At 37.8% G+C, this 23,015-nt stretch overlaps 1 protein-coding gene across 6 annotated transcripts in view; it reads right to left on the bottom strand.

Annotated features, from left to right (window-relative positions):
- The window catches only part of LOC127662546 (60 kDa lysophospholipase-like), a 48,095-nt gene extending 25,431 nt beyond the window's left edge, over positions 1–22,664 (bottom strand). For 3 of the 6 annotated variants that reach the window (XM_052153771.1, XM_052153768.1, XM_052153767.1), the window contains exons 1-9: positions 22,084–22,387; positions 15,404–15,533; positions 13,625–13,660; positions 11,475–11,586; positions 6,007–6,132; positions 5,711–5,794; positions 4,857–4,983; positions 4,167–4,279; positions 14–199 (exon numbers count right to left, since the gene is read on the bottom strand). In XM_052153771.1, coding sequence (XP_052009731.1) covers positions 14–199; positions 4,167–4,279; positions 4,857–4,983; positions 5,711–5,794; positions 6,007–6,132; positions 11,475–11,586; positions 13,625–13,660; positions 15,404–15,533; positions 22,084–22,357 — 1,188 coding nt within the window. In that variant the 5' untranslated portion in view covers positions 22,358–22,387. Of the gene's footprint in view, positions 1–13; positions 200–4,166; positions 4,280–4,856; positions 4,984–5,710; positions 5,795–6,006; positions 6,133–11,474; positions 11,587–13,624; positions 13,661–15,403; positions 15,534–22,083; positions 22,388–22,608 lie in introns of those variants that run through there. The other 3 variants (XM_052153770.1, XM_052153769.1, XM_052153773.1) reach the window with 2 other exon arrangements.
- Positions 22,665–23,015: the final 351 nt, after the last annotated feature.

Genomic DNA, 23,015 nt, shown 5'->3' on the forward strand with positions numbered 1-23,015 from the left:
CAGACACCCATACCTTGCCAGTGGCGTAAGATGTTGTGATCGTGCCCCTGAGACACTGGGTGCAGTTGATCATGACGAGTCCTCTCTCGGACGCTTTACGGAACTCCTCCAGCAGGTCAGTGCGGTTGTCAGGGGCGTTACCGCTGCCGTAGGTTTCCAACACAATCCCCTCCATAGGGGGCTGCAAGAAGGCTTTGACCTGGTAAAACAACAGATCTAAACTGACCCTTAAATGCATACCTCAGGTCTTAAGTGACCCAGGACTTTCTACATCCTGTACCTCGTCCATTTTTTGTAGGTATGCCCACACTTCTTTAATATTCCTTAACCTTTCTCTTATGAATCATCTAATAGAAAAAAGGTCAAAATTCCAAAGAAAATAAAAGTGTATAGGGTCTTTACTGAACGAAATACAGTTGAAGTTTACATACACCTTAGACAAATATATTTCAACAAAATGTTTCACAATTCCTGACATTTAATCTTAGAAAACATTCCCTGTCTTCACATTTTAAGAATGTGAAATTTCTGAATAATTGTAGATTAATTATTTATTTCAGCTTTTATTACTTTCATCACATTCCCAGTGGGTCAGAAGTTTACGTACACTTTGTTAGTATTTGGAAGCATTGCCTTTAAATTGTTTAACTTGGTTGAAACATTTTGGGTAGCCTTCCACAAGCTTCTCACAATAATTTGCTGGAATTTTGGCCCATTGCTCCAGACAGACCTGGTGTTACTGAGTCAGGTTTGTAGGCTTCCTTGCTCAAACACATTTTTCAGTTCTGGGTCAGGAGGTCGGAGCCACAGTTGGTTCGGGGAGTTGAGTCTCAGCAACAGAGGAGCAGGGCATTTAGCAGAGCCGCTCAAAGAGGAGTCTCTGGGGGAGCGGACATTACCACTGGAGGAGTTGTCTCTGGAGGAGCGGGAAGAGTCATGGAAGACTCCGAGGGTGGAGTCACTATGGCCGGGAGTGCTGTCAGTGACTGGGAATCAGTCTCCATGGTCATGAGCACTGGCATTGATGGGGGAATGACCTCCGTTGTCATGAGCATGGGCAGTGATAGGGGAATGACCTCTGTGGTCGTGAGCACGGGCAGTGCCTGGGGAGCAGGAGCCCTTCTCTTCCTCTTCCGGATGGCCGTGAGCACAGCTGTGGGAGAATCGGAAGGCAGAGCCATGGGAGGCTCAAGGGGTGGAGCCATGAGAGGCTCGATGAAGGTAGTCTCCAGGACCACCCAGGCTGGTCTTTGCTGAAGGGAGCTCGGAGACCACTGGAGCCATAGTGGCCCACCCCTCTAGGGCTGGAGCGTGCATGAAAGCTGGCTCTGGGATGGATGAGGCTTGTACCGCTGGCTCTTGGACGGACGAGGCTTCATGAACTGGCTCGTTGGCCATGGCAGGCACGGGTGTTGGCTTGTTGGCCGTGGAAGGTCTTGAGGGTGAGGCTGTGGAAGGCTGCGGCAGGGGATTGGTCTACATGGCCGAAAGTGTCAAGGGGGTCTCCAGAACCACCGGAACTGAGAGCAGAAGTTCTGTCCTTACGATTTTGGAGATAAAATCCTGAAGAGACAGAAAATCACAGTTCAAAGGGACCAGTCGCTTCACCCGGCCATTGAGTCCCAACCAGAACATAGTTTTGAGTCATCTCTCACACCAGTCCAATTGGGTGGACAGACTCCAGAATTTAAGGCAGTACTCAGCTGCAGAAGTGGACTCTTGGGACAATTTCTCAATCATTTCTGCTGGATCCATAATGTGGCTGGTTCTTTTGTCACGCTACTGGGAAGGATGAGACGAGAGATTGTGGATCCAAATGCAGAATATTTATTATACTGCTCAGAAGAAGAAGAAACAACAATGATGAAAATAAAGCATTTCATTTGTGTTTGGCAGAAGGAAGGAAGTTATTCACATCTTTTTGGATTAACTATCCCTTTAACATTTTCTTTTGTATTCAATGGGTGAAGGGCAGACAGTTTTAGAACGGCATGAAGACACAGTTTAGCCATGTAGGACCCACCCATAAAAAGACACCACACTTTATAATGTTTTAATTTTACACTGCGTAAAGTGTCCCTTTGGGATGACCAGCCCATTACGTTGCCACACTATTATACTAGAGGGGGTGTGTGGCCTAATAGTCACACAGAGGAAATAACTAACAACACTGAAGACTAAATTAAAGCCCTGGTGGACCCCATGCCCACTATAGCACATCTGGAGCAGTTCCCAAACACCTGCACGTCCAAGGACATTTCAGAGGCATCACAGACACGGTCCCTAAAGTTTTACACAGGTCAAACTGAAAATATGTATGATGTCTGAATTACTAACAATAGTTCTCTTAACTCCCACAAATGGCATATATAATGCAGTGGCTATTGATAACTACTGAACTCTAGTAAGCACCTACAAATACCTACCTACTATGGGTTAATTTAGACAGTGCTATCACTTGTGGATGTTTGTTTGAGTGATAAACACCCACTGACTCTGATTAACCATGTTAGACTATTGAAACAAATTAAAGCAGATAAAACCTCATATAAACCAACTAAAAATCTAAATGTGCTGGCTAAATCCCTAGTTTCTCCACATTTCCATATCAGACCTCTGAATATAATAAAATCTGATTCTAAATGGAAGAATATTAGGGTTAGGGCAATAAATGAATGTGAAGAGGCCTCATAAAAACAGAAGTGTATTTGAAGGATCAGCCATAAAAACTAAGGTCATAAATGAAGAAAAAAAAATCTACAGATGCACCGCATGGCAAAAGAGCCAGATTGAGGTAGTAAATACACGTTTCCCCCACGCTGCTCTAAACAGAGGTGGCGTAAATGGTAGTGCCAGCTCCTGGCTTTTTTGTAAAGAATTAGACATGCTCCATAACTCATTACAGACCAAGAACAGCAGCTAGTTACCATCACTGGGCCCAGGTGACTAAGTGAGACATTACAGCAAATCTGGAACACAATGATCATTTGGATGAAGTGTTCACAGTGAAACTGTAGTGAAATTCAACTCTTTTTACATTGCGCATAGCAGATTTCAATTTAAAACAAATGTTTAATCACAAAAGATTTTTAAATACAAGTATTTGACCAGTAAAAGTCACATTTACAAATTCATATATCCAGTGGAAATGTTAAACAAAGCCAGTCCAGACTCAATGCATTGGAGGTTTAACTATCCCAACATCTAGTGAAGATCTAATCCATGACTGCAGCGAATTCTATCCCAAGTAGGATTTGGAACGGGAGGTTTAAAGATTTTCAATCCAATTGGAATGAAATTCCTTGACTTTGTTCATATATAGCATCTGAAAACAGACAAAAAATTGGGACCAATTTCTTTACATTTTATTGGTTTTATTTAATTTTGTTGGAAATTAAATGGATTTGATTACAAAATACAGAAATATGAATTGTTCAGGAGCATCCCAATCCTTTAGATGAGCACATATGTGGATGTCCTCGGACATGTGCACACACATGTACAGTCTGAGGAATATTTCAAGATCTACTTATATTATGCCATGTTTAGGCTTGTTTGAATCGGAATGGTCTGCTGTAAGTTATGCAAGTAATGTATGTTTTGTAACAATATGTACGTTTTGGGAAGTAATAAGGAAAAACATGACAAAAAGACACTTCTGTTTGCTATATTTATGTTTCAGTGGAAGTTTCATAAACTAATACTCACTGCAGTTTGGACTCCGAGTGAAACAAATTTTCTCATTGCATTCTACTAATTGAGACCCCTCCAACGATATGGCTTATATATCTCATCTCTACAAATGTGCCATATTTGGTTGTAGTTGTGTCTGGCCCCACCTGGCCATTTTAATACAAATAGCCGGGTTGTGTGGGAAGTGCTATTTACTATTCACAAAAATAATCACTTTCCTTTTCTTTTTTTTATTCATCCAATCAAATCAAGGGCCACAGTTTGAGAACTAATTGCATAGTCTATCACGTTACAGTGCGAAATAAACAATGTAATAAGATTGTTTCCAGATTTTACAAGGGGGTAATGTAGGCAACATTAGTTTGAATCTGGTTTCTGCCAATCCTGATCCAGTTCTCCCCCCTCTCCTCTTATCATTTGAAAGTTGATAAAAAAATATGTGGCATAAAGCAGACATTACCACATGGCCTTACTGTATCAGCAGTGATCCCTGGAAAGAGCCGCAAGAGGCCCACGTTGCGGTTCAGTTGTGTGTTGACAGTGAATTTGGTGGTTGTATTTGCTCGCCACACAGTGTCCCAGTTAACTAAACAGTAAAAATAAATTAAAATACTCATTAAATGTATGAATTTTCAAGCAGTAATTGTATGCAGTATCCAACAGTGTAATTTGTTATAATCAATCTATACTAATCAAAAATACTTTTTAAAAGGTATTTAAAAAAAATTGTCATTTGTGTATAATTATTATACATGTCATTTTTATGATCTCATATTAATTTAGAGGCTAAATTGATTATTTGTCCTTTTAACAAAACTATTTTTATTTTTTTATTTTTTTTCAAACTGCAGATTGCCTTTTGAACTGCAAAAAAAAGCTAAAAGGGGATTACAAGACAGTAAAAAATTAATGGTGACCAGTTACAGCGCCTACAATATCCACTTTCCCTCTTACAAGGATATATTGTACATTTAAATCTAAAAATAAAAATATTTGGCAACAACTCAGTGATTAATTTTTGGCCATATATATATATATATATAGCCAATCATTGTTGTTCCCCATATTTATATTGTTTTTAATATGTTTACAATTGCATTAATATAGTAAAAGACACAAATCTGACTGGGACAGTGCATTATTGTTGGCAGAAGTGAAATTACTTTTAATGTCGACTGCAGCATTGGCTAATGGCGGCAGGTTTGGTGAGTTAAAAGCATTAAAGCTTCCAGCATCCACTTTGGTGACACGGTTGCCCCTGTACAGCTTATGATGAAAATAGAGGCAAACCTGTGAAGAAAGATAGGGAGAAAGACGTGTTTCATTCTTCCTCGGTCAGTTCAAACAGCCTTTTATTCATTATATATACGTCTTTTAAATTCTTTTTGCTTTATGGTACTTTTCCTCAGTTTCTAGTCATGTTAGTTGTGTGTCAGGCCTTATTGAAACGCCACATCATGGGCCGACTGGACTTGTCCTGGCTTGTTTGATGGGTGGTGTACCGGTGGTTATGCTTTTACACAGTCAGTACATACGTCACTCTGTTTTAACAAAAGACTCAGCAGTCTGAACAGCTTAATATGACTAATGCAGAAACAAAATATACTGCAAGATTTATGTAAGTGTATAATTCAATTCATGACAGTGACTGATGGATCCCTAATTTATATGATCCTGGATAAATTGAGGAGCGTTAAAAAATACTTTGTTAACATACCAAAATATGTGAGAAAGTTTGGGCCAGTTAATGCAATGGAAGTGCTGCGCTTTGTCTTACATTTAATGATCACGCACATGTGTTTCTATGTCTTGTGTGTATATATATATATTTTATTTTTTTTTATTATTTTGTGATTGGTCCAGTGAAAATATCAGCAGAGCACATAGAACTCTGAACTACTGGCCTAACTTGGCCAGCAGAAAACAGTCCTTATTGTTGAACTCAGGGTATCTTGCATGTTCTGAATGTGTAAGCGCTACTAGGGCATCTCTTGCTTAGAAAAACAGCCTCACTCACCTCAGGGATAACAAACTGTCCTGCTATCAACAGCGCCCCCAAGAGGTTATCTCTCCCATCATTCCTCATCTCATAGATGGGCACCTGTCACATACAAGATGGTTCTCAAGTTCTAAGTAAAGAAGATTGGGTTAACGGTTAAGTTAATAATTAATAATTAGTTCACCTCATCTATACAAATGTGGTGGAGTCTGGAAATAAGAATTATTTTGTAGTCTGTAACATCACAACCAACTCCATCTGAAAAACTGAATGATTAAAATACTATGAATACAATAATGGTTAAGGTGCTTTACCTGTGAGCCTGTGAGGATGACAGGTTTTCCAAGGTTCTCACACATGAAGGATAAGGCAGATGCAGTGTAAGCCATAGTGTCTGTGCCATGCAGGATGACAAAACCATCATATTCCTCATAGTGTTTCTGCAAACCACAAAATGCTATTTCTCAACACTCATTTTTACATCCCCCAACTGTTTGATGGTTTGTTTGAGGTCAAAACTTGCGGACTGAATTATTTACAAATAATTGCAAACATTTCAAACAATTAGTTAATTCACTAGCCATTAGCCACTCTTATTTTTAATATTTCCCAGTTAGCATGTATCGAGAATTGCCGAGATGCATTTTAAACATCATGTTTATATTTACTCATTCAGCAGAGGCTTTTATCCAAACCAACTTTTCAAGACAAACTTTGATGTTGCCTTGAGAAAGCCTAGCCTGACAGTTTGAAGTAGTTGGGATGGATGGACGGATGGATGGACGGACGGACGGACGGACAGAAGAGCAGGTTGCCCACTAATCACAGGGTTGGTGGTTCGATTCCCAGCCCATATGTCTCCACATGCCGAAGTGTCCTTGGGCAAGACATTGAACCCCACCCAAGCGCCTTGCATGGCAGTTCTGCCATCGTTGGTGTGTGTGAATGAGAGAATGATATGCTTTGAATACCGATAAGGCTAAAAAGGCGCTATATAAGTGAAGACCATTTACCATAGATAGATAGATATATAGATCAAGGCTCATTGCCATCCTGAGTGAAATAAGTCAACCCGGAAGTCTCTACGATATTTTGCAGTTAAGCGATCAAATATAAAATAATACAAAATGCACTGTCGGACGTAAACGCACACAGAGCAGACATCTCAGTGACCAACGTGTGTTAACACTGTCCATAGAGTTAATGTTAAGTCAACTGTAAGTGTAAAAGGTTATGGCAAGCACTTTTGACATTTATTTCTTAAAGCTCACTAGTATCTTTTTTATGTTACTGATCCGAATTTTCAGTTCATAGTAAGTATTCCAATAGTAACTAATTTATTAGTACTTAATCATAGAAACTAGTACTTATTCCTTTGCAACTAGTCACTATTCCAGCAGTGACAAGTAACTATTCCATAGTTACTGCTAATCCATTGAATTATTTTGGGATCTGTGGTTTAGATATCAACATTCACTTCCGACTAGTATGCATTGCAATAGTGAATCGAATCTTTTTCAAACACAACTTTAAACATTCATTAGATACTAGTACTTGTTCCAATAGTGACAACTATCTATCTCAGCACATATTTATTAAATACTAGCACTAATTTACGAGGCACTAGTGCCTACTCCAGTTGTTATTAGTAACATTTATTATCTTACTAGTTATAGCTGCTTTTAAATTTTGTCATATTTAATGACTTGTCAGAGGTGTGTTTCCCTAAAGCATTGTTAGACAACTATGGTTGCAACGATTTGTTGTTTCCTGAAAATGTACTTCCAACGAACATTTGCAAACAGCACCGTAAAGTTGTGTGGTTGAAACTACAGCTCTTCACCTGTGGGCAGAAGCATTGTTCCTGGTTAGTCTACTGTGTGGACATCATTTGACATCACTAGGGCTTCTATGTCTTTTGTTCATTCTGTTAACACTTTCAACATATTTACATGCATTTAAAAAAAAAAAACTTATTCTGGGGTTTTACAGATTGTGGCTTTAAGAAACATCACGTAAATGTGAATGCCGCCATTAAGGGATTAACAGTTTCTATCAGAGAACACAACTTGTATGTGTTTATGTTAACGCATAAGGGCCGTTTATATGGTTTGAAAGAGTGTGCATGTGGGTATGTGATCAAGCGTGTTGGGGGAACACTGAAGTCTGATGTAAAGGGAAACCCCACTATTGTGTAAGTATCTGTCGCATTGCACAGTGCACGCAGCTTTTATATCTTCATCAGCTTTCTCGCTTTAAACAGCTTTCTGGTGTACGTGTGTATGAGCTCTTTTAATTTCACATTTGCAGTAATTGCGAATTACTCCACCCCTTTCAAAACAAACGTTAACAAATGTTACTTTTTAAAATCTATTAGTATATTGATATTAACATTAACTAACATTAATAAATACTGTTAAAGTATTGTTCATTGTTAGTTCACTAGCTAATGCTAACAAGTGTAACCTAAACATGTTTAAATTGGAGTAGATACTAGGGATGAACCGATCTGATACCTGGATCGGTATCGGCTCCGATACTGAAGCTTTTAAACGGATCAGGTATTGGTCCACGAGCCTGATCCAAATCCGATACAGTGTGTTAGTTAGAGGTAGACAGAAATACCGATAAATAGGTGCCGATAGTTGTTTTTTGGTACTATCAGTTATCGGCATAAAACTATGTAGATAGTTGCCAATAGTTTTTTCACCATTTAATAATTTCTAAATAAGAGTCCCCGGTGTGTTTCAGGCTCGTTTATACATTAAAGTCCTGCGTTATGGACCAAATCGTAAATTTATTTTCTGGTTATTATTGGGATTTTGGTTGAACAAAAACTGCATCTGGGATTTTATTTTTAACTGCATCTGGGTCGTAGTGAAGAAAGAATGGGATTTTAAATTTTTTTTGACATTCAATAAAGCAATTTGAAAAACCATCGGCCGATTAATCGGTTATTGTCCGTTCCCTCCGACTTAGTTATCGTATTGGCAAAATCCACTATCAGTCGACCTCTAGTGTTAGTCATGTTCGTTACTGTCAAGCTAAAAAAATGACATTACAGAACCATAAAAACACAATTAAAGTAGTTCATATGACTCGTGCATTTTATTCAAAGCCACTTGAAGACGTGCAATAGCTCTGTGAATCACAAAAGGCTGTGTTTAATAAGTAAATATATAAAATGCACACGCAGCTCCAGCGGGTCAGTGAATGGCGCTGCTCTAATTACACACACACACACACACACACACACACACACTCGCGACTATTTTTAGCCTGCACGTGGTGCACAATATTTGAGCGCTATTCACAAACAGCATCTCAGATGTAGATGCTCAATAGTTCATTTCACTTATAATATGTATTTAGAACAGCACCAGATGTGCATTTTACCAGAATTTGAATAATAAGCAAATTAAACTGAACTTGCCTACAAAGAGACACACTTACAGGACTTCCTGGAGAGTTCAGAATGTCAAAATAAAAGCTAGAGGGTTTAAAAGTTAAAGGTGCACGATTGAGATATATTACTTTATATTACTATTATTGTTTACAAATGATAATATTTATGTTGAATGGGTTCCAAAAAATAACTGTGTGAATGAAAATTGAGCTGATATCTTACAACTAAATTGAACAAAAAAGAGATCTGAATCCTTTTAATTGCAGATAAAAGTTTAAATAAATTTGCCAAAAAAAAAAAAAAAAGGTTATTTTCAACTGACGATTTATACTGGAATTACTGTTAATTTTGCTGCTACATTATCCAGTACACTAGTTAATAATAAAGATTTTCTTAATGAGCTATACATTTATATTGAAATAATGTGTAGTTAGAGGTTTGTGTTTCTTTACATATTAAAGAGTACACCCAATTAGTTTCACACAATAATGTAAAGATATTCTATACTGATTATGCAAAAAACAACACTGGTATCGGATCGGTATCGGCCAATACTGAGATTTCCGATATCGGAAGAGAAAAAGTGGTATCCGTGCATCCCTAGTAGATACTAATGTATAATAAATAAGTGTTAGTACTAGGGCTGGGTGATAAAACGATCTTTATATTTATCATGCTAAAAAAATCCACGATAAGCTTTTGAGTAATTTCAATATTTAGGCTATGGTCTACCGAACAGGCGCATGTTGCTAAAACGAAAGCAGTTCAGTTTTCTCAGACTGTATGAAGTTGCTAATGTTAGCTGCCTTGCTAACTATTAGGCTACACCAATCACCACAGCCCGGGTTCAGACTCCAGATTTATTCCATCCAGACCACAAGACTTCATGGCGCCAACACATTATCTCTAGTGAGCAGCGCGACAAAACAACAGTGTTGTATACACCAGCTCTGATCTTTCTGTGCTGTATTGTTGAATATTTTTTCACCAAACACATTTTATTTATGCCTTGTCCCGCTCCACAAACGTTGCCTCTTTCTCCTGCATGCAAGTAGATATGAGACACAGCATAAGTTAATGTGGTTCCAAATCGCCTTTAGACCATAAAGTTTTTACTTCTACATTTAGCGTTATTAATTAGCATGTTATTAGCCGTTGATAATAAACAAATAGATTTCTGTTCTAATTTTGTGAAAATCAATCAGATGTCATGACCTCTGGCATTTATTACAAGGACATTTTCGCTGTCCTTTTCTGCACATCGTGGCACAGTTTTGTTGTCCGTTCTGCATAACGCGGCGGAGTTTAGCTTATCGCATCCCATTCGGCACATTTTTAACGAACTACTGGCCCGCTCGGTTCTCCTGATGGCCAGTCAGCCCCTGATCTGCCCCAAAGTGCGTCAGCCCACTGGGAAAATGCCCGATATGCCAGATTACCAGTCCAGCCCTGGCCTGAACCCCCATTATCATTCCTCAGTCACAAGGACTTCTATGCCCCCATACTTGGTGTGGAGCGGATTCCAACCCGGCCCCGCCCCCCTCCGCTCCACACTTGGGTATCTGAATGTAAAGAAATATAAAAATATATAATTTGAATGTAAATATTCAAACAAATATGGGACTGCTGTTATTATGCTTCAAAATGAACAGATAATGTATTAACATTCATATACAACTGCACTTAATTGATAAACTCTGTAAAATAGTTTAATATTTTGGAAGATGATCCCTCAGACCCCACTGCTTTGGCGGTCTCTGGGTCCCTGATGCAGATTTGTAGACTATTTTGACTGTTTAGGTTTTGTCGTCTTAATATTTTCTTCTGCCAACTTGGAAATTCAAAAAAATTTGCAATGTTCAAATGTGAATGTATATCGTGATAAATATCAAATATGAATAAGAATATTGTGATAATATTTCTGGCCATTTGGCCCAGCCCTAGCTAGTATCTAATAAATACAACTGGAATAGATACTTATTAGATCACTATTGAGTACTAGTATCCAATGAACCGCTACTAGCAAACTTTAAAAAGATACTAGTCACTATTGGAATACATAGAAGTAATAATCTAGTTTCTAAAACCACAGATCCCCATTGACTTCAATGGCAAAATGTAGCAATTTGTTATCTATAACAATGGAACAATTACTTGTCATTCCTGGAATAGTGACTAGAAGCAAAGGAATAAGTAATATTATCTAATGAATAAGGGCTGGTGAAATTGAAAAATATACTAGTCACGTATTGCAATATATAGTACTAAACAAAAAATTTGTTCTTGAAACATAGAAAAATAGATACAGTACTAGTAAGCTTTAAGGAATAAAGGTTAAAAGGGTTTATCATATAAAAATGGTTAAAAATTAAGCACCTCAATGTCTTTTCCGATATTGGCCCAGTCATCTGTGGTCATATTACAGGAATCAAGTAGGGGAGAGTATTCTAAGATGGTATACACAATCCTCTTGTTCTGTTTGGACAGTCTGAGTTGAGAAAGAGAGCGAGGGAAAAAAAAAAAAAAAAAAAAGACAAAATGAGACCCAAATGATGATAACCTCAACACACATTTACCATTTCACACATTGACAACAAGCTTCAAATGTCAAGCAAAACATCTCGTTTAAAACAGCAAAAATATTTCTAGGCAAACAAGAATTCATTTAGTTAAACCAATATAAACAAACAGAAATAATGCAATTTTTCTCAAATGGACAGATTATTTACAGCATATATGGAAGATGGACTCATTTCAGGTTTTCTAAATCAAACATATAAAAAAAGGGGGCAGGGTGGTGGGAGAGCACATATAAATTTAGGGGAACACCGTCTGCCCGAGCAGCAGGGCGTCCCCTAAAGTGCAGACAAAAAGAGTACGGTCACCAGAGAGTAGGCTTGTGTATTTGTGAGCATTTGTGCATTAAGGAGAGGCGGGATGAGCAAATGTTGTGAAGAAGCAGACTTCAGACTTTGATCGCTGCTCAAGGGGCTGTTCGTTCTCATTGCTGTGGTTTATTGTTATGAAGGAGCGCTGAGGGATATTCCCCATTTAAGCACAGAGCGCGAGCAGATGAGCATGACCTCCTTGTCCTAATTAAAAATAAGTGTCTTATCCTAAAACTGCAAGTGTTGTTACATTGGGCCACCCTTGTTAGGTGCACAGATGAGCTAGCAGAGTCATGTGACTTCTTATACCTTGTTGAAAAGATTAATTTAATCTCTCCGTTTTTAAAAAGAAATCCCTCCCAACCCTCATGACATCCTCCCAGAAAATAAAGACATGGAGGAGGGTGCAGCCCAGCCCTTGTTCAATGAATCAATAGAACAGTAGGGTGGCGGAGCAGACCTACACACAAACTCTTTTGCACACACACACACACACACTTTTTAGCCTCCACTCAGATGAGCAGACCAAAACATATGCTTGTGATCATATAAATGAAAGGGTGCCACAAGAATAATCCAATGTGCTCAAATGCATCGGTGTCCAAACAAAGTTCCTATGGCTACTAGAGTCATCAGTAAACCATTACGGTTGATCCAGACCCTCTTTGTGTGAAAGGGGACATTGGTGTGGCCATTTATGAAGAAATTATTGCTTAAGCAGTAGGAACATAATCTTTATTGTACATTTTAAGAGTTTAAAACTTACTGAGCCTCAATATGTACAAGGCAATTTAGGACAACATTTTAAAACAGATTAGGACTAAACTTATTGGGTCTGTTCCGGAGGCAGCATTTTAAGACATCATAGGCGCACTCCTGACGCGAAGACAGTTCCAAAAGGTACGTATCTTAATTATGCTGCCTCTTAAGATATTTTGTTTTAGCCATATTTTAAGGTGACATCATGTATCCTTCCATAGGCGATCCCAGAATGCACCGTGATGAGCTTGGCAGATAAGTAAATCCAAGAGGGAGGACGAAGAGAGATACATTTTGATTACAAATATACACTGGCAGCCAAAAGTTTGGAATAATGTACAGATTTTGCTGTGTTTCGGAAGGAAACTGGTACTTTGATTCACCAAAGTGTGACTTTAAAGGCCTATTCACACCAATTAATAATAATCTCTATAAATCCTTCAAACTGAGTCTGAATTATCATTCTGCTGTTATCTGTCTTTTTTAATACTTAAAAAATTCTGCATTGAATTCCATGCAAAAAATAATGGTGTGCAAATATTTCCAAGTATTTAAGATTCAAGCCTTAACCCATGCCACACAGCAGTATGGAAATATTGAAATCATTTCTTTATAAATTACAAAAGCGAATAGCATGAGTAACAGCCATTGAGTTGCATTATTGTAACAGCGGTCACCCTACCATACTCAAACTGCCCTTCTTATAGCTCAAAACAGTACTACACAATAATAACATAACTGTGGTGGAGACAAGCCTAACCAGGCAAGATACTGCGCAAATCATGCAAACACGTATATCCACAGTTGTGCACGCCTGTGCAAGTACATTTACACTTTCATCCCACAAGGGCAAACATTATGCTACCAGTACTACAGGACCCATGAAATAGCTGGTCAGCTGCATGAGTAGGCTTCCTGTCAACATAACACACATCATTACTGTCTGAACATTTTTTACACTTCTGAAAATATAAGGAAACAGCACCCTCCGTTGGCTACAGCATAGAAACGCTCATCATTTCTTAAGATAGCATACTACCCATCCTACTCTTACTACTTCTGCCATATGTGTCTATGGCAGAAATAGTATAAGTAGTATGGTAGTATGTCATTTCAAACTCAGCCAATGTGTTTGTTTAACCATTTAACACTTAACCAGCTGCAAATAATATAGAAACCAACCACAACAGTATAACAAAATACTGAAGTTATTGTCAAAAAATGTGTGATAAAAGCAGAAAGTTAACAGTAAATGAGTACATTTGAAATTATTAAATTAATTTACAAATATTGATTGGTTTACAGTCAATGTATCTATTCAGATATATATTCATCTGTTTCATTTATGTGAATTTTTTTTCTTGCAGCCACCATATTTATGACCATCAATGAAGGAGAATTCAAAAACACAGAGGAACGTCAATCATTGCTTTTGATCCAAGCCAAGTCACAGAAAACATTTATACAGGTCAGTCAGCGCAAATATTGCCAAATCTGACATTCGTACACATATACATAAATTTAATTCATGATCCATCTATGTATACTGGCGAGTTTGATGGCTTTAAAGAGTGTAGAAGCCTACTAGCATATCATCTCCTTGAAGGAATATTTCACCCAAAAAAAATATTTTTTGAAGAAGAATACAGTATAGCAGCTCTGTAGGTCCATTCAATACAAGTGAATGGTGATCAGATCTTTGAAGCTCCAAAAAACATGTAAATGCAACACAAAGTAATCCACACGACTCCAGTGGTTAATCTGTCTTTAGAAGCGATATAATAGGTGTGGGTGAGAAACAGATCCTTTTTTACTTTGAAAATCCATATTTGACCACCCCCGAAAATGACTTAAATATTGATCTTTTTCTCACCCACACTTATCATATTGCTTCTGATGATATGGACTTAACCACTGGAGTTGTATGGATTAATTTTATGCTGCCTTTATGTGCTTTTTGGAGCTTCAAAGTTCTGGTCCCCATTCACATGCATAGTATGGACCCAAGATATTCTTAAAAAAATCTTTGTTTGGGTTCTGCATGAGAGAGAAAGTCATACACATCTGGGATGGCATGAGGACTAGTACCGGTACAGTAAATGGTGAGAGAATTTTCACTTTTGGGTGAACTTTTCCTTTAAAAGTGAATGTCTTTGTGTTGCTTTCTTGTCTGAATTGGTCACAATATTACAAAACTCTGTGATGATCCCATCTGTATGAATGTAAGAAATGACAGACAGTTCATGAATACACAGATGGCAACCAAGCACATACAGTATTTGGAGTGGTGGTGGCATAGTGGGCTAAAGCACATAACTGGTAATCAGAAGGTTGCAGGTTCAATCCCCACAGCCACATTGTGTCCTTGAGCAAGGCACTTAACTCCAGGTTGAACCAGGGGGATTGCCCCTGTACTAAGTGCACTGTAAGTCGCTTTGGATAAAAGTGTCTGCCAAATCAAGCTTTATAAAAAAAAAAGTTTCACCGTCTTTTGTTGCATCAATGAACATTACAAGTTATATTAACTTTTATATTACATTACCACAATTACAGTGGCATGGTCACACAGTGACTTCACATGAAACAGATGAATAGGATAACACCTCCACAAATAACTAACGCGATCACATTTGCATGCGTGTTTGCATGGGAACTTACGGCAGCACCAGTGTGTTCTCCTGAGGCTTGTAATAGTCATACAGCTGTGTCTGTTGTGCATACTGCTCATCGTGCAGAATGGGGAGTTTGCGTAGAGTTTTGACAAAAGCATTTGGTTCTGGAGACAGAACTGTAAATACAGAAAGACAAAAAGAGTCATATACATATAATTATCCCCGTACTTCAACACCAGCAGTGAAATTTCGAGATGAAACTAATTCATTGACAGGATTGTATACTTACGGCACATTTTGATGTTTTGAACCACATTCCTTGCTAACATTTCATGTCATTTACACTATAAAGGCCACTTGCACTAGCACTGTAGGGTCATTTGTGTACCAATTTGCTAATTTACTTGTACTATGGTTATATTTAGCTAAATGTAGGATTGCTATCGTGCCGTTCAGTTTATACGTGCATCCATATTGTAATACAGCATTGAGTTTTTGGGACTAAGATCTTGATGGTGAGGTGAATATGTAATTTGCTGTTTCACTGAATAACTAATATGGTGAATCTGAGAAACCTTGCTAGAAGAACAATTCAATATTTTACCCCAAAATCAAAAGAAACGAAAAACTGATGATGCAGAAATAAGCAGCAGCCTGTATGCCCAACTAGTGTTGTTGACCATGTGTTTAATGAGCCAGCTGCTAGAACTGTTGTGTCGTGGAACAAAATGTCCTTGGGAAGTCTAAAATTGTAGGCTTTTGGTGTGCAAGGGCACCCAACACAGAGTTTCCACTGAATAACAACCAAATGACTTTCAAAAAGTACCCATGTTCACAAATAAGGAGATTTTCACATAATTACAACTCCGTTGTGTAATAAGCATACTATCCTTGAACTCTGGTTTACATGTTCAAAGAACCGAAGGTTTTGTTTTTCACCTTGCAAATTCTTTAAAAGATGCAATCAATTTTTTATCAGTGTCGTTTTTTATAGATAAGATTTTAAAGATAAAGATTTGAGTTCGCGTGCTTTCTGAAACCGAATTATTGTGCAGGATGCAGCCTAGTACTACAGCTCATAATCTGAAAGATTAACATCCTTTGGCAGAAAGCAAAATCAGATTTAGCTAATAAAACCTTAAAACGTGATCTATGCTGTCTTAAGCCCAGTTCTTTGAATTTGAATTATGCAAACAAAAGCACTCCTCTTGTTACCCCTTTATTGCTTATCATAAATTATCCATGTGTGCAGTCCAACTTTTATACAGACTTTCAGCTGTGTATTCCAGGTGGATATCTTTGTATCTATGTGTAAAACACCTCTGGCCTGACATATAGATTTACTACAGGTTACCATGTCATAAGACTTTACAGCTCATCCACCATGTGCACAGACAGGGACGAAACGGACATCTGATGTACATTTACACTTATGCATTTGGCAGACGCTTTTATCCAAAGCACTTACAGTGCCCTTATTACAGGGACAATCCCCCCGGAGTTAAGTGCCTTGCTCAAGGACACAATGGTGGTGGCTGTGGGGATCGAACCGACAACGTTCTGCTTAACAGTTCAGTGCTTTAGCCCACTACGCCACCACCACTCCAGTGTGGTCTGATGTGTTTGTTCATTTAACATTCAACCTTGTTGGTGTGGAGACATTAAACTTACAGAGAGTTTAAGAGATTGTTCCCAGCTGCTACTTTTAACTGTTAATCCCTGGCTAGAACTTTTGGGATGCCTGGTCACCATTCACTTGCATTGAATGGACCTACAGAGCAGAGATATTCTTCTAAAAATCTTAACTCCGAAAGAAAGTTATACACATCTTGAGGATGTGTAAATGATGAGAGAATTTTCCTTTTTGGGTGAACTAACCCTTTAAAGTACTGCATCAAGCCCAAATGTTAAGTTATTTAGCATTTACCCTAGAACTAGCCCCTTATGTAATGGTGCAGATGGCTCACTGATTCACATGTTCTGGTCATTCTCCAAGCTGGAGCACTATTGTCGTTCTGTATTTGAGCCTCTCAAAAATCCTCAAGCACAGGCAATGTTTGGGGTTGCACTAGAGAAGTCATGGTTATCTGCATCAATGCATTAAGTCCATGCATTTACTTCCCATTTGGCACACCAATCAATACTACTTAGTGGAAGGAGTCTGCTCCACCCACTCATCCCTAATGTATCAGAGATACAAGGTCGTACTTTCACCTTGAAAAGACCAGATTTTCTCTATGAAGCTCTGAAAAAAGATTATTCAAGACTTGGTGCCCTTTCCTTGAGTATCTACATAACCCCAAACAAAATCTTGTTCTTGACTGAATGAGCTGTGAAACCAGTGGTTCTTAATATAGACACTTTTTTTATACTCTTCTTATCACATGATTATCACATTTTTTGTACATGTGATACTTTAGGAATATTTACTACTCAGATCAGCCAAATATCAACTTCAACTTTAATTATACATTTATTTATTTTAAATCTAACAATAATCAGAAGAGAAGGGGTTTTAGGGAATGGTGGGTTAGGGTTGAAGGAGTTTGGTTGTTTCGGTTATATGCTAAAAATAGAGAGAAATAAACACTGTTTTCCAAGTGCTCACACTGTTAAAAAATGGTTTAGCATTTTTGTTATCAGAACTTAAAATCTTGAGATAACTCATCTATCTAGAGGCCTGTCTCAAAAATCCGGTTTCAGTGGCTATCCAGGTGCATTTAGTTTGAGCAAACTGTTTTTTTCGTCTCAAACAGGCAAGCCGGTTTTTACCAGCGCTCATTGCTATGGTAACTTACATGGCTAACCTGCTCCAGAGCAGGTTTTATTCTGGGTAACAGATCGCAAACAGACACTGAACCAATTAGCTGCGAGTAAAGTGACATCTGACGCAATGTATCTGTATCTTTCACCCCAAATTAAAGAGCTTTACAGGAAAATATATATTTAGTGGATTTAGGTTTATATATTAAGATTTAATATACTAGGATCAGGAAAGCTTGCATCTTTTAAGTAGCACATTTAAAATGTATTATTGATTTTCTTTTTTCTATTTTTTTGCATGTCTTTATACACTGTTTCCTGTATGCAATGCGTGATGCTGAGAACCTTGGGAAAATGCTGTTTGCAAAAGTGTTTGTAAGGTGATTCTCACACTTTAAAGGTGTTTATTGTGGGACGAGTCAAACTTCGAAAAACAATTTAACTGAAATTAAAAATGTAATTCAGGAGAACTATGCACATTATGTTAATGTATTCAAATTCCTAGCATGCATTATGTCATGAATAAATTATGCAAATGACTGTGCTTGATCATTTACTGCTTTTTGTGCTGCTGTTATCTACTAACTTCATGATGTGTTTGTTGTTTGTGCTTTAAAATGTTGAGGCCCATGCAAGTTTGCTTGGCAATCTCAAGTCTCATTATGGAAGAAGCAATATATGATGAGCGCTTGTCTATTACAGGCTATCCTTAGGTTGCATCTTATTTCTTTAGGATGAGGTGACCCAGACTACAGCTATTGTATTCAGTGAGAATATTTCATTTACATTTATGCATTTGGCAGACGCTTTTATCCAAAGCGACTTACAGTGCACTTATTACAGGAACAATTCCCCCGAGCAACCTGGAGTTAAGTGCCTTGCTCAAGGACACAATGGTGGTGACAGTGGGGATCGAACCGACAACCTTCTGCTTAACAGTTTAGTGCTTTAGCCCACTACGCCGCCACCATCACTTCAATTCATGACTAAAAACGAAGAAGTTTGCACTGCTCATTTAACAAGTTACATTTAAGTCAACTGAATGCTCGATTTAAACAGCGTTCAATCTCAAGTTGACAAAACTTACAATTAAAGGTTTATTTTATTAAATTGTTTTTACATTGTGGGTTGGAATGCCCAATAGCACCTGATCCATGGCCATCAGCCATATAGCTAAGTACCAGGGCTGGACTGGAAAGAGAAATCGGCCTGGGATTTAACTTGGCAACAGGCCCAAAATTTGTTGGGGTGGGGGGTTGTTCGCTGTCCTTTTCTGCATATCGCGGCACCATTTTGTGGTCAGTTCTGCATAACGCGGCGGCACATTTTAGCTTATCACGGCCAATTCGGCACGTTTCGCGGCAGACCTACCGGTCTGCTCGGTTCTCCCGATGGCCAGTCCGCCCCTGATCGGCCCCAAAGTATGTCGGCCCACCAGGAAAATGCATGGCATGCCAGATTACCAGTCCAGCTATGGGGAGTACAAATGTACCATTAACAGAGTTCAACCCATCTCCGCACCTCAGCAACGTAATCTGCCACACTTTCTGTTTTCTGCTGATTTCCTTATGAAAGCAAAAGAGCTCTGCACTAATAAGTGTCTTCAGTTTCAGAAGATTTTGCAGTGCATTTGTTATGTCTTTAAATTATTTATCTTTCTGCTTAGTGGGTGGTAGTGTAATGCACCCATTTAAACTCAGCAACACCACCACCTTTTTCTCTTCACCAATATTGTTAGCTAGACAGTACTATTCAAGATCCTCAACACATGTTGTCTCACCATACTGTGAGCTACCAAAGTTGTTGATTTTGCCAATGTACCCTGCCATCTGGGCTATTAATATCCGTTCTCTGAACTGAATGCTCTCGGGTCACTCTCTCTCACAAGATTCACTGGGGCTTACACATAATGCAATTCTCATAACCAATTGCTGAGTAGCATATATTTATTTAATACACATTACATCTTGCTGGTAAGGACTTCAACACTGAACTGCATGTAGCACTTTACTATTATTAGGTATTATGAATCACACAACATAATCAATGTGCCTCAGCAGACAAATCAAATATTCCCATAAAACTGAATATTTATCAACATTCTTTGGGACTAAACCTGTATCCAGTATCCTAGAAGTAGTGTTTACAAATGGTTTACAAATGTTTCAAGGGGCTTGTAGACGTTTCTGCAGTAACCTCAAAAATAATTAGGAGTTTAGACTATTAAACTGTATACGTGACAGTACATGCATTAAATCTACACTTAAAAATGCACGAAAGCCTTTGCGCTAGATAACATCAAACCATGAGGCATTTTGAAGAAAGACAGCACAAGCACACATTTCAAGCAAAACATTCACACAAACAAAAGTGCTTGTTAAGTTTTAAAAGACAAATCAATAGATGTAAAAAATATTATAAGGAAAATTTCTGGTTAGGAAAGATAGTGCAACATGTCCATGGTGGTTACTCTAGGATGCCCTTGTGAACTTGGGGGAACTGACTTCATACATCAACTAAAATGACATTGGGACAAGTTGGTAATACACTAAAAAAAAAAATTCACTGCCAGAAATTCACTGTAAAAAATACAGTAACAACGCTTCAGGCTTTACGAGATGTAATTTTGATGCCTGTATATTTTACGAAGCATTATCATTGTTTATATTATTAAATTATATATACAGTATTAACCTTCTGAAACTGTAAAAATCTGCTTTTTACTTTATAATGTATTGTTGATCACCGTAGTAATTACAGAAGGGTATGATGACATGAAGATCACCAATACAGGCCCTTCCTGGAGCAATGACCAGTAACCATGAAAAGACAGTGCTCAGTGTCACTCACACAAACACTAAACACCATCAGGGTAACAAATGTGAAATTAAATAATACAATAAACTTTAATTAAACTACATCAAATATAACCCAGAACACCACAAAAGTTTATGAATTCTGTGAACACCTGGTTATTGTTTTTTTTACTGTAATTTTAACAATAATTTATCATAAAAAGTACACATACTATCTTTTAAAACATTATATAAATTTTTACCTTTAATTACATGGGAAAATCAGACTTTTCACATCAAAGAATTTGACTTTTTACTAAATGTTTCCATAAAACTACATATATTGTACTTTATATATTAAAATGTTGTACCATACATTTTAACATAACTACACGTTTAACAATTGTGTTTTTTTTTACAGTAGCATTAAAATTACAGTAAAAAAAATGTACAGTGTCAGAAATGTACTTTTACATTAAAAGGGCAATATTTGCCCACCGGATTTGATTTTCAAGGACATTTTTTTACCTTTATGAAGGGCTTTTCTTTTCTAACCATTTAAAACATAAACTGTCTCTTCAATTTATGTCAAATTATGTCTCAAAATGTAGAATTTAGTAGGCTACTTCTTACTCTTAAGAATTAAAATCAACATGAATTTAAATGTATGCCATAATATGTATAACTAGGACAATAATAGAATATTAAGAACTACATCAAACATTAGAAAGTTTTTAAATAAAGAATTGTTGGGAGGGAATTGTTTTGGCCCCACATATTCGGTGCATTTTTTTAAATATATTTTAAGTGACATTTTTGCCCCAAGTCCCCCTAAATTTCTGAACCTGGCTTTCATTGGCCACTTGGTTTGATATATCACTGATGCAATAACGGTCACGATGACATCCCAAATATTAAAATGTTTCTAAGATCCGTGGATCCTGATCTTTTCTTAAAAAAATATAAAATTTAAAATAAAATATATGTTATGATGTTATGTTAAATATTAAGTTTGTTAACTATGTGCAGTTTCATTTGTGTACAGCAATATGTGACTAGATCACTCAATAATTCCATTGTGCGTCTTAATGCGTGTAATATTAGTCACCTTTCATATCTAGAACTCAATGCAGTCGTGTGTGCGCGCACAGCTGATGGTGCTGTTTACCGTTATTCTGGTACGTCATTCCGATGGTTCCGCCGGTGTTTATGACGAGGACCCTGGCTTCGGCACTGGGGCTGACATCGACAGACTCTAAACTGGCGCTGCTAGATAGTCTCCTTCGGCGAAACTGACCCATGGCGCTCCGGCTGTAGGATGTCTGCAACTGAAACACATCAGACTGATCAAGCTGATTTAACCGGCTGTTAGACAGCGCCCGAGCCAGCGAGGTCATGCTTGCTGAGCACGGAGTTGACGAAGTGCGCTTCCATTCCGCCATATCTGGCTCGCTGTAGCTACCCGAGTAGTATGAAGCTGCAGACGGAATATTGAGCTACCCCGCCAACCAACTCAATTTCTTAAAGAGACAGCGCGTTGATTTTAAACATTAATAAACGCGGGCTAATAAATGGAGACGCACGAAACGCATTGGTACACTTATGAATGTAGTTTTATCAGATTAAAAAAAAAAAACTTATTAAAAGAAGATCATTTAAAATAAATGAAATTGTCTTTAGAGTAATTTCTTACCAGAAAATGTAAAGCCATATCTTTTTTTTTTAAGTAGAAGTTATATTCCCTGTTTACCCCAGGTATTAATATGTATTTAGGGATACCCAATCACAAGTAGTCAGCAAGACACCTGGTGTTTACTCCTGATCAAGTAGCGGGAGTGGCTAATTACACAAGAGGGCTGGCAAGTGGGAGGGGCTTGTGCAACAAGTAAGTGGAGAAACCTCAAAGTCAATTACCTGGTTGCTCAAACGTGTCTTCTTCAACCACTTGTTCCTATTTTGTGGGGTGGGTCTCAATTTCAGGAGTGTACACATCACTCACTAAGTCAGAACTGCATGATGATAAAGCATAAAAAGACAAAAAGAACGTTGAGAAAAAAAACCGGTGTACTGTTTCAGTGCACCGTTTTTTTTTTTGTTTTT

The sequence above is a fragment of the Xyrauchen texanus genome, chromosome 22, assembly GCF_025860055.1.
Source record: "Xyrauchen texanus isolate HMW12.3.18 chromosome 22, RBS_HiC_50CHRs, whole genome shotgun sequence".
Lineage (NCBI taxonomy): Eukaryota > Metazoa > Chordata > Actinopteri > Cypriniformes > Catostomidae > Xyrauchen > Xyrauchen texanus.